This window comes from Arachis duranensis, chromosome 10 (assembly GCF_000817695.3).
Source record: "Arachis duranensis cultivar V14167 chromosome 10, aradu.V14167.gnm2.J7QH, whole genome shotgun sequence".
NCBI classification, from domain to species: domain Eukaryota; kingdom Viridiplantae; phylum Streptophyta; class Magnoliopsida; order Fabales; family Fabaceae; genus Arachis; species Arachis duranensis.
The window spans coordinates 104,445,084-104,460,791 of record NC_029781.3 but is presented as its reverse complement, the minus strand read 5'-3'; the positions used below and the strand labels follow the sequence as shown (position 1 = coordinate 104,460,791).

The window sequence follows — 15,708 nt, the reverse complement described above, 5'->3', positions numbered from 1 at the left end:
TCCACGCACCATCTCCTCGACGCCATCGCCCACCTCCTGTCCCGCCACGCCACCTCATCCTCCCCCAACGCCGTCCAATCCGCCGCCGCCACACTCCACTGCCTCCTCTCCTTCGTCCCTGAATTCCGGCCCACGGTAGGTGCCAGGCGCGACATCCTCCACTCTCTCATTGGCATAATCGAATCTTCCGACTCGCCAAGGAGATCAGTGAAGGACGCACTCAAGGCGTCATTTGGAATAGCGCTGCATCCGCCGAACCGGACCATAATGGTCCGACTCGGCGGTGTATCAGCGCTATTCCATCTGGTTACAAAAGAGAGAATTAAAAAAATTGGAATAATGGAAGATGCGACTGCAGTGATAGCGCAAATTGCGGGGTGCGAGGAGAGCGAAGAAGCGTTTCGTGAGGTTTCGGGGATTCCGTTGTTGTCGAGTTTGTTAGAGTGCGAAGGAAGTAGCTTGAGGACGAAGGAGAATGCGATTTCGGGTTTGTTGAATTTGGTGAGGTGTAGTGGTGAAGAAACGGTTATGGAAGTTAGAGAGAAAACCGTTTCTGTTGAGGCCTTGGATGGGATCGTGTACGTGCAGGAGCATGGTAGCGCCAAAGGGAAGAGCAAAGCTGTGGCCTTATTGAAGCTTGTGTTTGATGGTGGAAGCAGTTGTAACAAGAATTGTGGTGATTTGTATCCAGTTGAGCCTGACTCTTAGGTTGTGTTTGGAATTGGATGCACTAAAATTCGTTTAATCTAGAGATAAAATAATTCATACACAATTATTCTTTGTTACATTTATATTTAGGTATAAACATTAGTGTACAGTAAGTGATGTAATGTAGATAGATTCTAACAAAACAATGGCTATTGATGACAATTTTCTTCTTATGCCTCTGTTTCCATAATATTTTTCAATTTCACACAGACTAAAAATTAATTTATCGCAGATTTGAGATCTATTTAAAAATTTTTGGTTGTCCAATAAATTTATTCACAAAACAGAATTTGAATCTCGCCAAAATTTAAATAAACAAATAAATTGAATATTATTAGTTACTTATTTTAGAGTCTATGGTAGTAATATTAATTAATCAAGTTGTATGTTAACTCACCCTTTATCATCTTCTTACTTCAATTTACAACTGGCTGGCTATCACATGATTGTGGCTAATTATCACAACATAACTAACTACAGCCATAATGTTTCTAGCAAATTGAGGTAAGATGGTGATAAATAATGAGCTAGCATACAACTTGATTTAATTAATATTACTAATACTATTATTATAGGTTTAAGTATCATTGTTATATTATTTTACTTATCTATACTTTTGTTCCATTACTTGCATGCCGGGGTGCATATAAGAGAGATAAGCTACCAGTGAATTAATTCAGGTTGGGGTTATTGGAGTTATATAGAACAAGTGTGGTAGTGTAATTTTATGCCGTTCTTATGCTTAAGGGACTGAAAATTTGAACCCTAATTAGTCAAGCCAAAAGCACCTTCAATGTTAAATCTTGCACATTCATAATATCTTTAATTTCTCATTCAATCTAATCTTTATAACATTGCAAATCCTTTTGTACTAAGCTTCAATTGCCCTTCATGACTATGGCAATTTGGGCAGCAATGATATAAAGTTGCCACACCTTACCTTTCACTCAAGTGAAATCCTTTTAATTGATTCCTTTTATTCTCTAATTCTTATATATCATTGAGCCGTCTTCAAAAATCAACTATTAAATTCTTATTTTGTTTTTTATTGATCATTTTATTTTTTTCTTTTAAAAACAAAATTTATTATGCGTATATTTCTTTAAGTTAGTTATGCTTATCTTTCTCTAGAGATTCGGGTTGTTTTAACTTATTTTAAAATTCAAAAATCAATTTAGTAATTAATTAATATAAATAGGTATCATTGTTCTCCAAATAACAATATCATATAATAAAAATTCTTCATATTTTCTTTTTCTTATTCTTTCATAGTCTTATTACCAACTTTTGGATAGTGATTTATGCTTTCTGAAACAACCCTATAGAGGTGAGCAATTAATTTCCCCAAGTATAATCTAATATTCCTACACTCAATGTTTCTACATTTTTATCTTATTATAAATTCTTTTAATTTAAGTATCAAATTCTTTGTAGGTATTTCTACAACCAAATTGATCATCTCTTACCATACTTATTCTGAAGTCCTTAATCCCTTTTTGTATCAACTCTCCATTTAGGTATTTCCTGAACAATTATCCTATTGGTTTAGAGCTTTATTTAAAAAAAATTGTTAATAAATCACTCTATATTCAAGACTAATATTTGCAAATACTATTGGTAAATATAAGTTTAACCTAATCCCATGGTGCCAATTGCTCACTTTCTATTGGTGTGGGCCAGAAATAATGCTCTAAGCACAATAACTGGCAAATGGGAATACTTTTTCAAGAGTATGATGAGTCAACCAATAATACAATATGGCCGTGCATGCCCTTCATTTTTGGCTATTGTGCTAATAAGCTCCTCTTTTTTACTTTTACCTTTTTTTTTTCTTTTGGGTTTATTCCTCTATGCCTTCTAACAAGCACCACCATAGATAGCTAAATACCTTCGCTTTTCAACAACCTTTAATCATGTCAAATTTGTTAACTTTTTACAATTACAAAAATGCCTTATGTTGCATAGAAATAGAATGCTCAAAGTATTTCTTTGTTCCTTTTGAAAAAGCCAATCAGAATCTCATAAGTGTGACCATTTTTTCTGTTTCTAAAATTAAAAATGTTGAATTATCATTAATTATTAAAAGCTGGAATAGCTCAGTTGGTTAGAGCGTGTGGCTGTTAACCATAAGGTCGGAGGTTCAAGCCCTCCTTCTAGCGATTTTTATCAAATTTCCAATTTTTTCAAAAAAAAAAAAGATTTTCATGTTCTGCTAAATTAGATCATAGAATAAGAATCCCAAATATATTAAAGGTTAGCACTTAGGAGAGAGAATTATTTTCATTATACCGTCATAATCATGATAAGTAGGATGCTATCTTCACTAGTTAGGCGAATTACAAAGTTATACAAATCTCCCTCTCCCTCAACATTAATTAATATTGATAAATATAAACTCTATACACATACAACATTTGGTGATATATAATCAAGCTTCCATAATTTAATTACCTTAGGTGGCTTGTGAAAAATATTAAAATTAGGTGAAGATTTAACTACAGTTAATTTCATGAATAACAACTAGCTATCAACTTCACATGAAACTAACTGAGTTTTCGCCTTAAAGAGAAATTTTTTTAACTTCTGCCGATTCTCAGCGATGAATCCACACCTTTGTTATTAACACTTGCGAAGATTCTAGCAATCTCTAACTGTGTATTGGCAATGATTTCAGTTCTCTTGAGATCCATTTCGGCGCGCTTGGCCTCAGCTTCGACCCTCATCTTTTCAATCTCCTTCATTGTGTCCATTCTTGCTTGCTCCGATCTCACCACAACTTCTGCAAGCCACCTTATGCTTCCTGCTATCTCCATCTCCTCCTTTCGCCGCCGCTGCTTGTTGCTCTCCATCTTCATCTTCCTCTTGTTGCATCTAAGCTTATCCTTTTCACTGTACAGTGCTGGTGTGCTGCTATCAGTCTCTACTTCATTCTTGTTAGATACATGCTCACATGACTTAGTTCCTAATAACCCATCTTCCTGTTAATCACAAAACATCAACATACATTTTATACAAAAATATTATTCGTACATCAAAACTAGCTATTAAAATCAGTTATTAAATGTATTTGTATATAATTATATATATGGTTTAATTTATTTTTAAAAAGAGTGTCAGGGATCAGCAATTTTGTGATTTGTAGTCATCAAGTAGCATGATGTTTTTAATAGTGTAAGATTTTTCATTTTTCTTTTGCTGATTACATGTTGGTCGGCCAGAATTTAATAAAGTTGCTGGCCCTCTAAACTTTTTCTATTATCAAAGTATATTTATCTTCTAACATGTATTTTATATTGATATCTGACTTTACCAACTGATTTTAATGTTATCGTAACTGAGCCGCATTTTATATAAAGAATTTAATTTTGTTGCACAATAAAAATGAAATAATAGTTCTATATATATATATATATATATATTAGTGTATGCTATTATTTTGGATGTTCTAAATTTATTGAATTGATGATAATGTCAAAGGGGGTAAATTTCAAAACATGTTTGATAATTAACATTATGTATAAATATATGATATTGATTGACTTGGAAACTCTAACTCCACCCAATTTAGGAGTTGGATATTTAAGTAAAAAAAATATTATTATTTAATCACAGCTTATTACATACATAAATCATAAGATGGTGAATAATTAAGCCAAATACTTTTAGCAATATAATGTGCCAATATTGTATTATGGATCTTGTTAATACATGTTTTAAGAATATATTTTAAAAATATTATAAAAGTATGTTTTATTAAAAAATTATAAAATGTAAAAGCTTTTATTATTATATTATTGAAATGTTTTTTTTAGAATGAAAATAGCTAATTTTTTTACTATATATATGTGTGAAAAATTTGTAAAGTAAAAGTATATATAAATTTGCTCAAAAACATTGGTGCAAAAAATTTGAGACACCTAATCTACAATCATTAATTGATTGTTGTTTATGCACACTTTTATTTTTTCTATTTTTTCTCTAGTGTCCCAAAGTAGACATCAAATTAAATGTATACATACCACAACCTAAAATTAAAATGTTTTTTATTTGGAAAAATGAAGTTCCACATGCATAGACATTAAAAGGGGCAGAAATACAAATCTTACTTTCTAATAGCTATCACCTAATGATTTGTGTAAGGTTATATCTTAAAAGTTAAAAGTGCATTTTAAATCTCTATAATCTATATTTGAGTTATGATACTTGAATAAACCTATAAATAGAGTAATAATAATTTATGAATATCTAACGAACTCAATTTAATGGTTAATTTAGTTTAGATGTTAAAGTAAGGACATATATATTAAAATAAAAAAAATAATTAACAGTAATAAGGTGAAAATTCAGATATAGTTAATTTTATGTAAAGTTGATAATTAAGAATCATTAGATAAAACTTTAGTCAAATCAATTAAATTATTTAACTATTCTCAGTTATAAATTTTACTTAAAATTGACTGTACTTGATTTTTCATCCAATAATAAAGTAAGTATTAGCACAAAATAAAAAAATTTGGGTGTCAAAAAAAGGTATCTCAGTGTATTTTAAGTAGATACATGCATACAACATTCCTCTATTTGGAAACATAAGACAAAGGTGTCACTGTGTCACATGTTCTGTGAGGTTGTATAGTATATGTTCACAAAACAAATAGTAACTAGTTTTATAACAGGCGCTATGCACAATAGAGAGGCCTATTTTTGTCCAATGACAATGAATGATATGGTAATATTAAAAAAACAAAAAAAAAATCAGTTTAAATAGCTTAAACTTGCTTATCATATTTAATATTTATTTATTATAAAATACATAATAAATTTTAATAGCTTTTTACTAATATTTATTTATTACTAAATATTTTTGGAATTTTATAATGCATATCTAAGCATGTATAATGGAAAACTTGACTCAGCCAACAATGATTAGTCAATTTAATTATTGGAATATGACTTTTTGGTCACTATATTCACTTACTGTGCTTGCAATACCTTTATTAATGTTCTAAAGGGCATGATTTTTTCACTTGCTTTCTGCAAATATTACGGTCTATAATAACATATAAACTAACAAAAATTCAGTAAAATTACTAGCTATACCTAAACATAGAAGTTCAGAAATCCTATATATATGGTTGGTGTATTTTTTTCTTTTAAAAATAAATGGGGGGAGAGAAAATGATTTTAACAAAGTATTACGCACACAAAATAATGAGCCTAAAATATAGTCTTTAACTAATTATGCATAAATCCCACCTCAAAATGGTTAAAATTAAAGAAAATATATCCCTGAAAAAGAGAAAATTATATAACTATTTACGCTTAAATTAATTTCCCACTTTTTTATGCATAATTTATTACCTCTATTCAATTTTAAGTTGGTTTCAAAGGATCAATTTAGATATATATAAATAACTAACATTATAAAAAAAATGAAAGAGGTAGTATTAAAAAAAAGAAAAATATAGATAAATAATGAAAATATTAAACAATGTGAATAATTGATATATCAGATGTTTATTTTACTAGGTGTACGAATGTTTATTTTAATACTAAAATATAGATAAATAATTTAAAAAGAGCCATGCTAGGGGGCCAGCAATTTTTGTGATTGTTAGCCATCAATTAGTCATCAATGATGATTTAATGGTGTGAGATTGGTGTGAAATTTCATCCAATGGCTCACTTTCCTCTGTTGGTTACATGCTGGCCAAAATTCAACAAAACTGCTGGTCCCCTAGATTTTTCCATTTAAAATATAGTGTTTTTTTATTTGATTGATGGTTATTCATATTATTCAAAGAAGTCGTTAATTACTCAGCATAACCCAAAAAACAAATCAAAATTAAGTCAATAATTTCCAAGCTGAAAAAGTTTTAGTTAAACAAAAAATCAATACCTTGGTTATCACTCTCTCAACGCCATTGGATCCATGCGAGTTTTGCGCAGTGGTGGCAGGAGGTGGAGGAGCAGCAACAGTACCAGGAGGTGGCGGTGGTTGATGGAGGGCTTGTGAGGACGGCGGCTGCTCCAACAACATCAAAGGTTGTTGGTTATTGCTAAAGTGCAGCGACTGATGAGAACCAGTCGCTGCAGCAGCAGCCACCGTCACTGTCACCGGCACTGCCTGCAGTGTTGGTGACAGTTTCAGTGGCGAAGCTGCAAGCGTGGAAGCAGTGGGCACAGGCCCCGTCCCACGCAAGAGAAGATCAAGGCGTGAATATAACGGCCAAGATGAAGCATCAGCGGTAGCAGACTCTGATCTGTAGCGTTTCTTCATGGACTCGATCTTGTTCTTGCACTGCGTTTGTGTCTTGGGCGATTTTGTAGAGTTGGCTCTTGATGACACGTGTCTTGCAACATCTTCCCAGTCATGGCCTTTGAGCTTTGCTCTGTTTCTAAGAACCCATTTTGATTCGTATGCTTCTAGAAGGGTGGAAACCGCTCCTTCACTCCACTCATCTCTCTTTAATCTGTCGCCGCCGCTGCCGCTGCCGCTCCCGCCCCCAATAGTGTTGTGTTTTCTTATTATTAGTGGCTCTTCTTTTGGGTGGTTATGATGATGTTGGTTGTTATTTTTGTTGTTATTACTGTCCTCGTCTTTGTCTTCCATATCTCATAACCACCCATGAACTATAAAATTTTTAACCCTTCTTGCTGCAACGAGTTCACCAGTCTTTGGAAGAAGGCATCCAGTAGCATTAGAAAGTGAGAGACAGAAAGAGAGTAAAAAAAAAAAAGAATGGCTAACAATATTATGAAAAAAGAGGGAAGAAGAAGGAAAAAAAAAAGTATTTAACTTAAGAAAATGAAATAAATTAATAGTAAATATTTTAGAAAAATAATTATGTCAGTGAATATATTAAATAAATTAATATTTTAATTAAAACACTATTTAGTGTGTATTTGCTAACATGCTTGTTGAAAAATAAAAATTAAAACACTATTTACAGATTTAATTTGTAGATGATTTTTCATGGTATAGAAATAACATTTTCCTATAAGAAAAAAATGGTTGAGTTTGTCAAATAAGTTAATGATGTGAATGGCTTAACTTTTTTGTGTGAAGTGGTAGTGGTTGATAGTGAGGAATGATAAATAGTGTTATATAGTAAGTAGTAGTGTATGGTGGTTTTTGTTGTGAATTATATTTGGCTGTTAGCGTTGATATGAAGCCAACTAAGACATTCACTGGGCCTCGGGGTGGTGGTGGAAGTGGAAGTGGACTAGTGGTGGGTCACTCACGTGGCTCTGTCACCCACTCCCTTTCTCTCTTATTTTGATCCCCTTCAATTTCTCATCACTTTATTATTAAGAAGAAGTTAAAAATTGAGAGACAGTCGATTTTACGTAAAATTTATGTCTGAGAATTATTAGATGATTTGACTAAATTTTTATCTAATGACTCTCAGATATTAGTTTTACATGAAGTTGACTGCACCTGAATTTTCACATAAGTAATATAATTTTCGTGTGAAGTTGATAAATAAAAATTGTTAGATAAAAATTTAATCAAATCAATTAAATGATTTAATCTCTCTCATTTATCAATTTTACTTAAAATTAAATGCACATAAGTTTTCATCTAATTATTATTTCACAAAGTTTTTTTTCTTTTATTCATTATAATCATCCCTTCCTTTTATTTCCTTCCACTACCGGCTAATGTGCTTCCATTTCTAACAAAAACTAATAGCTATGCTTTTATGATTTAGGTTGGGAATTTGAAAATTAGTTATTTTTTATAATATAATAATATATAATTTAAAAATATTATTATATCTATAAAATTAATTATTCAATTAATTGTTGTGTATTTATGTATAAATATATAGTTGTTTAATTTATTTTAATATATATGTTATATCAATAATTAATTTAATGTTGATTTTTGATGTATATGTAAAATAATTGTATATAAATTAGATGTTTTTATAAAAAAAATTTACACGGTTAGTGTATAAAAATTAAATATGCTTTAGAATGCTATGCGTTTTAAAATGTAGTATACAATCATAATGATAATTATGATAATTTTGAATATAGTTTTATGTAGTTTTAGTTTTACATATTGCTAATGCAATTGTAAATATAAGAGAAATTAAATGTTGTACTGATAAATTGTAGAATACCATTGTAATTGTTGGTATACATCTAATTTATAATATATAATAGGGGGTATTATATATTAGGATTTAGAGTTTTTAAAATATATAAAAGAAATATTTTAAGTTATTTTTTATAATAGAAAAATTATAGTCATTTTTATAAAAAATATTAATTTAAATTGGTTCAAGATTTTGTTTATTAATTTTTCGATTATATCGATTTATCTTGTTTAATTTTGACCAAAATAATACAATTTAATCGATTATATATGTTAACTTTTAATTATTAAAAACATCTTTATTTTAGAAACATTTTAAGCGTCATTATCTAAATAGTTTCTCTTCTCCATGTCACTAAGAGGGTTGCACTTTTATTTGTTGTGTTAGCTCTATTTTTATGTGCCTTTTGAAAGGTATTTTTGGTGATTCATAGCCACTAATCCTAATGGCTTTCTAATGAAGACTCCTTTTTAGTCATTGTGCTGAGGAATCATATATAGCAGATATTTTAATTTATTTTTTGAGCAAAGGATAAATAAATCTTTGATTTTTTGTTTTGAAGACAAATAATCATCTATTAACAAGAAATATAAAATCGTTCAACACTTTTTAAAATGCGTAATATCTAAACTTTTTTAGAAGGTAGATTAGTCTTTATATATTCTAGAAAAAAAGATTTAAATATTTCATATTTTAAAAGTCCGAGACATTTTTGTAATATTTTTTTTTGTTTTCTACGGTATCACCCAACCCGGCAGGTCAAGGACTAATCCGTCGCGGTACTAAACTCTATTTAAGGATTTGTCACTGGTCAATGGGTTACTGCATGTACAAGGCGAGATTCGAACTATATAAAAATTAGAGACCCATTTACTTTTTTTTATACTTATCTTTCAGTCTAAGAGACTAAAAATTAATCTATAGCAAATTTAAATTTTATTTAAAATTTTATTAGCTAATAAATTATGACATAAATTTAAACTTCTAATAGTTGTTTAAGCTCACTATTCGATTAATTCAAATTGGTTTTTTAATTAATTTTTTTACTTTGGTCATTTATTCAACTCAATTCCAATAAACGGTGGAGCTTTTTCGCTTGCTATAATCTATTTTGATTGGTTCCTTTCCATTTCTGTCCTTTTCTTTATGTTTCCACTTCTTTGTTATTGTTATGTTGAAAGTATATTAGAGGTATCTGAAAACACCAAAAGTAATGAACTATTCTTCTTTATGACGTAGGTCGAATAGATTGACTTAATATGTTCCGAATCAATTCATATTCTCTTTTCTCACGAATCTTTGAAGATAGAAATTTTTTCTTTTGTAAAATGTTATCTGCAATTGATGTATAATATGATAATCAAATCATAGTTTATATCATACACATACACTAGCTGATAATTAAATTTTTTTTTTTTTTGGTCTTGCTGATAATTTAGTTTTAAGTCGGGTTAAAGAGAAAAAGGAAGTAAAGAAGAAAGGCCCAATCCATTTCCTAACCCACTAGCCCATTGACCCATTCAACCCATTTTTCTTACCAAATTCAGGTTTTCTTATTCTCCTCCTTAGTCTAAATCTCTCAATGAGTCAAGGTCGTACCTTATCTTTGAGTAATGAAATTAAATTATTTGGTAAAAAAAAGGGTGAATAAAAAAAATGGCGGCCTCAAAATATTTTGCGTCAGAAATTTGTTAAGTAATAAAAAAAGTTTTATCGAAAAATAAATAATTAAAAGTTTTCAATATTTTTTATGGATAATTTTTTTTTATCACCGAGTCCAACTTTATAGAGTAGTTAATTGATATCTTAAGTAGGGTTTGTTTTGAGATATTGATACAGAGAAACTAAAATTTAATATTATGTTTATTGGTTCAAAAACTGGTATTAAAATTTCAGTATTTTAATATTTCTAAAAAGTGAAAACATAAGATACTAAAATTTTAGAGATAAAGACGAAAACTTTAATAACATTTTGTATTTAAAATATCCTCATTTCAATTAATTAATTTTAATTTTACCATTTGGGCAAACTAAATTAGAATTTTATTTTTGTTTTAATTTTTATCTCCTATTTTACACCAAATAAAATAGTAAGATTTATTTCAATCTCCATCTCTTAATTTTTATTATTCAGTCTCAATCTTTTTATTTCTATTTCTTCACCAAACACTACTTTAGTCTGACAAATTAAAAATTAATCCATCACAGTAAAATTTAAATTCTCAATACTTAAATAGATCAATCAACTCACCACTCAGAGAAATTGAAAAAAAAAATTATTGTCCTTAATTTGACTTATTACATGTTTCCTTTCTTCCAGGGAAAAAAAAATCTAAAAATAAAAAAGAATACGGAGCTGAAAAATGTAAAAGAGATAAACCCCATAACAGAAACATAAACCCCAAACTCTTCTTCTTCTTCTTCTTCTTCTTCCCTCAAAATGGTTCTTCTCCATTGCCATCAGAGTGTGGCCACACTCACACTCTCACCCATTTCATTCTTCTCTTCCAATTCCAAACCATTCTCCGTTTCTCTTCGCAACAACAACAACCCTACCTTTTCAACAAGAACCAATTCCCCTTTCTCACTCTCCACCATGCCAAGAAAATTCCTCTGCAACCCTCCCAAGGGTAAATACGTCAGAGAAGATTACCTCGTGGTATGTCCCATATTATCTTATCTTTCTTAAATTACTTCAATTTTATCAACATTTTTCAACAACAAAAAATTTCAGGTTATGGATTTTTCTTTTCTTTTTGTAATTTTTTGCTTTTTAGCTTCCTACAGTGCAAATCATACTTACATAAATTCGCTAATTAAGTGACATATTACATACTAATTCGTGCATACTGATTCACAATTCATCTGCATACCGAAATTCACGAGTATTCTTTCCACCTAAAAATTTTAGGGTTTAGATATCATGTGTCCGGCACATGTTAAAAGGTTAGTATTAGTAGAAATTTTAAAATTTTTTGTTTAAAAAAAATGCATAATAAAAGCATTGAAAACTAAATTTTACATCTTTTCTTATTGGTAACTTTTATGTAAAAGAAAGAATTTTTTATTTTCTTACTCTTTTTTTTTTTTGTTGAACTAATTATGAAAATGTTGATGTATTTTCTAGTAGTAATGGCATTGCTTGTTATTTTGGATTTGCAGAAAAAATTGTCAGCAATGGAAATTCAAGAGCTTGTAAAGGGGGAAAGAAATGTGCCTCTTATTATTGATTTTTATGCAACATGGTGTGGACCCTGCATCTTAATGGCTCAAGAACTTGAAATGGTATATGTGGTTTAGTTGATGAAGTAAATGCTTAACTAACTCTTGTTTTCTTCTTTTTGTATATCCTTGAATGCTTATGTGATGTTGGTTTCAACTTTCTAGAAAGCAAATTGTGTGTATTACAATAGAGATAGAAGAAGATTGTTATCATTTTGAGTTTTTAATCATTTGAACCTTTGGCGTCACCGTGTGGAACAAAGATCTACTTGTAACCGGTTTACACACCTGAAAATTTGATTCTTATCGATATTTATCTCAATTATTTGCAGAAAGTAACAGCTATTGTGGGTAATTGGAGGCTAATGGAAATGGTTATTTTGATATTTCAAAATTCTATTGCCATTTTATATTTGAACAGGTTTTTTTTAAGACATTGTTAAATGGTTAATTATCTAATATGACAATGAGTTTGTAATCTTGTTCATTTTCCTTGGCCCTAGTGTTAGGTATTTCCTTCTATTTGATGATGTATTTGGTTAAACTAATCAATAACAAAACATAGTGTATTTATTGCAAGAGCATTGTTAGGAGCATTGTTCTTTAGAGATGGCCATAGCTGGTTTTGACAAATTTGAAGTCAATTATTTGAAGGCATAATGGCTTGCTTTATATAGTTCAAATCTTTTGTCATTTCATATTTGAATATATTTGGTTTTGTGAAATTATTAATTTCATCATTATGTAATATGACAAGAAATTTGAGATCTCGTTCGTATGCATTGTTACGGGTCTCCTTCTATTGGAGAGTATGTGGTTAGGTCTGATCAACCACAAAATGTGGTGTATTTATTGCAAGCACATTCCTTAAGTGATGGGGATTTTCTTCCGAACTATATTGGTAGCAGAAGTGAAAAATTTGGAAGAGAGTGAAAGATCTTAATACTTCTTATTATGTTAGGGAAGATGGGATGATTAAGAATTCATGAAACTTTCCAAGGATATGTTCAAAATTATGGCTGCTGCATTTTTTATCCATCACCATTATTCTCTTACTGTGCTAGGATGAACTTAGTGGAAAATAAATGTTTTTAAGTTAAAAAGGTTTATAAGATAAGGTATTACTTGTGAGCAAACACCATAAAATAGAATATTACTTATATTTCTTTCAGTCAAAATTAGTTGGACTCTTTCGGTCAAAAAGTTTGGAGAGTTTGATTATGTTGTGCTCAAGCAGCATAATGTAGAATATTTTAATGGACAGTCTTGTTTCTTTTTCCTGTAATTGGAGCTCCAATCCTTGAATTTCTCCAGAATTTACTGAAGAAAATATCAGTACTAACTAATGGATTGTAAAATTGTTCATAATATTCTAAGTAAAATTAGAAAGTAATTTCTGCCGAGTGCCATGCCCGAGTTTGCAACCAATTTACAAGCAGAATAAGTTTACATTATTTTTACTGAAATTTCATACAGGTATTAGCTAACTTGTCTAATACTAATTATTTCAAAGGGACTAATTATGTGACGCAACTTACCATTTAGATTTTTTCAGCTTGCAGTTGAATACGAGAAGAATGCGATGATTGTGAAGGTTGATACAGATGATGAATATGAATTTGCACGTGACATGCAGGTATTAATCTATTTTCCATCATTCGAATAAACTACTAAATTAAAAAGAAAACAACTACACATCACCAAAATGTGACCATTTGTGTAAAATTACCGGGTTGTGATGTTTCGAGTGAAATCCAAATATAATAAATTGGGATTACAGTCTGATCTCATAATTTATTCCGAAATATGACAATGACACAATCTGCTATTTTCAACACACACACAGGTATATGAAAAATGTTATGTATACGTTAAAAATTAGCAATCAAATCGGCTATAATGTATTTGTGTGTATATATGTGTTGTTTTACATATTTTCAATGTATATTCGTATTCTAACATGTATTCTATACAGATGACTGATTTGGTAGTTGATTTTCGGTTTTATATGTTCATATCATAGACTTTGATGTACTTACCTTATTTATTCAAGACAATAAAATAGTTAGATCTTACATATCTATTGACATGCACTAATATTTAATTGGTTGTTTTTTCAAACATTAGCATCAGATCTAGATTTTAGACACAAGCGTCTTCCTTTCTTGTTTCCATTTTGAAGACATCTTCTCAATGATGCTTAAATCTCCATATCTTTCAGGTCCGAGGGCTCCCGACTGTGTTCTTCATTAGTCCGGATCCGAACAAGGATGCGATCCGAACCGAAGGCCTGGTCCCGATACAGATGATGAGGGACATCATTGACAATGAAATGTGAGACATTAGATGGTGCTGATTCGCCATAAAGAAAGTGGGGTTGCAATATCCTGTCTGGTGTAACGGTAACCTCTCCACAACACAATTTGAAGAGCTAACCAATTCATATGATATTTTAGCATTTGAATGTCATAAATTGTATGATAAATTTGTGTAAGCCTTGAGCTCGACATGTTCTTTTAGTGTCACATGGGATGTGCAAATACATGAAAACATTGTAACACAATCTTGTATGTGCACTCCATTCCTATGAAATATAAAATCATGCAATTATTTCCAACTAATTCTAGCCCATGTATTTCTCATATGTTCAGCTTACTTTTTTATTTTATTTTTATATTTTGGGGTTGCAGTTGCAAGTGACAAGAATGGTTTTCTAACATCCTATGAAATAATAAAACGAAAAACAGAAGACAAGGAAACAGGCTTCAGCGAGAATGAAGCTTACATTGTCAGATTTGCTTGCAAGATACATGAAAAGTAGCATCAGGTAGTTGTTTGAGTTGTTTAAATCTTATTTTTCGAATTTGATCTTTAGAAGCAACAAGTTTTATGACCATTCTCTCTTCATTGAAGTGAACTCTGATAACATTAGAGATTAGTTCTTGATTTTGGACTCGCATTGGTTAAAACTCAGGTGCAGTCCGACTTCACGTGAAGTTGATAGTTGAGAACTATTAGATGAAAATTTAGTCAAATTAGTTAAATTATCTAACGGTTCTCAGTTATCGACTTCACGTGAAGTCGACGTCGACCTGAGTTTCCACCACAAACTAATTGTTCTTCTTTAAATTAGGTTAATCTTGTCAATGCTATTATTTAGAAATTAGAACCTAAACCTTTAAATAGAATAATTAGAGTCCAATAATTAAGTGTAAGAAAAACAACGCCGCTTTATTAACACATTTTATATTTACAAAGTTTTTTTTAAAATTAATATTATTATAACATAATATCCGCAACTTTGCATCAAGGAATTAAATAACATTATTGCATTTATAAATTACTGTATTTTTTAAAAATAAATATTTTGAGTGTGAAAAAGTAGTAGAATGAAGAGGAGGAAGAAGAAAACACCATTATCGAAAAAGAAGAAAACACTCCTTCATATGATTGCGAAAGAATTTATTTATTTCAGTCGATGAGTTTCATCCAGAAAGAAATTAAAAATTATTTTAAGACATTGAGAAGCTCAAATTAAAGCGCAATTCCCCAAAAAAACAGCAAAGAAGCCCTTAGCACAACGTAGCAAATTGGCAAATGGCAATAAATATTCTTTTTTTATATTTAATTGTATTTTAATAAAAAAAAGTATTAATATATTTTAATATGTAAT

The 15,708-nt window shown here is 30.1% G+C and overlaps 2 protein-coding genes, 1 non-coding gene and 1 pseudogene across 4 annotated transcripts; 3 read left to right on the top strand and 1 right to left on the bottom strand.

The window, feature by feature from the left end:
- Positions 1 to 752, top strand: part of LOC107471870 (uncharacterized) — a 1,153-nt pseudogene extending 401 nt beyond the window's left edge.
- A 2,041-nt stretch (positions 753 to 2,793) lies between these two features.
- Positions 2,794 to 2,867, top strand: TRNAN-GUU (transfer RNA asparagine (anticodon GUU)). The gene has a single exon. It is a non-coding gene; the product is annotated as a tRNA-Asn (tRNA).
- A 95-nt stretch (positions 2,868 to 2,962) lies between these two features.
- LOC107471869 (trihelix transcription factor ASIL2) lies at positions 2,963 to 7,547 on the bottom strand. Its single transcript, XM_016091389.3, has 2 exons — positions 6,605 to 7,547; positions 2,963 to 3,686 (listed from the first exon to the last, which is right to left on the bottom strand). The coding sequence occupies exons 1-2, from the start codon at positions 7,316 to 7,318 to the stop codon at positions 3,285 to 3,287; spliced, it is 1,116 nt and encodes a 371-aa protein (XP_015946875.1). The 5' UTR covers positions 7,319 to 7,547; the 3' UTR covers positions 2,963 to 3,284.
- A 3,629-nt stretch (positions 7,548 to 11,176) lies between these two features.
- On the top strand, positions 11,177 to 14,981 carry LOC107472028 (thioredoxin-like protein CITRX, chloroplastic). Of its 2 annotated transcripts, XR_008004067.1 has the most exons (5): positions 11,177 to 11,472; positions 11,976 to 12,098; positions 13,591 to 13,671; positions 14,257 to 14,437; positions 14,726 to 14,981. XR_008004067.1 is itself a non-coding variant. In XM_016091602.3 (4 exons), exons 1-4 carry the CDS (start codon positions 11,254 to 11,256, stop codon positions 14,371 to 14,373), a joined length of 540 nt encoding a protein of 179 aa, XP_015947088.1. In that variant the 5' UTR covers positions 11,177 to 11,253; the 3' UTR covers positions 14,374 to 14,664. The 2 variants fall into 2 exon arrangements, 1 of the variants encoding a protein (XP_015947088.1); XM_016091602.3 differs by lacking the exon at positions 14,726 to 14,981 and having other exon boundaries at positions 14,257 to 14,664.
- The last annotated feature ends 727 nt before the right edge of the window (positions 14,982 to 15,708 follow it).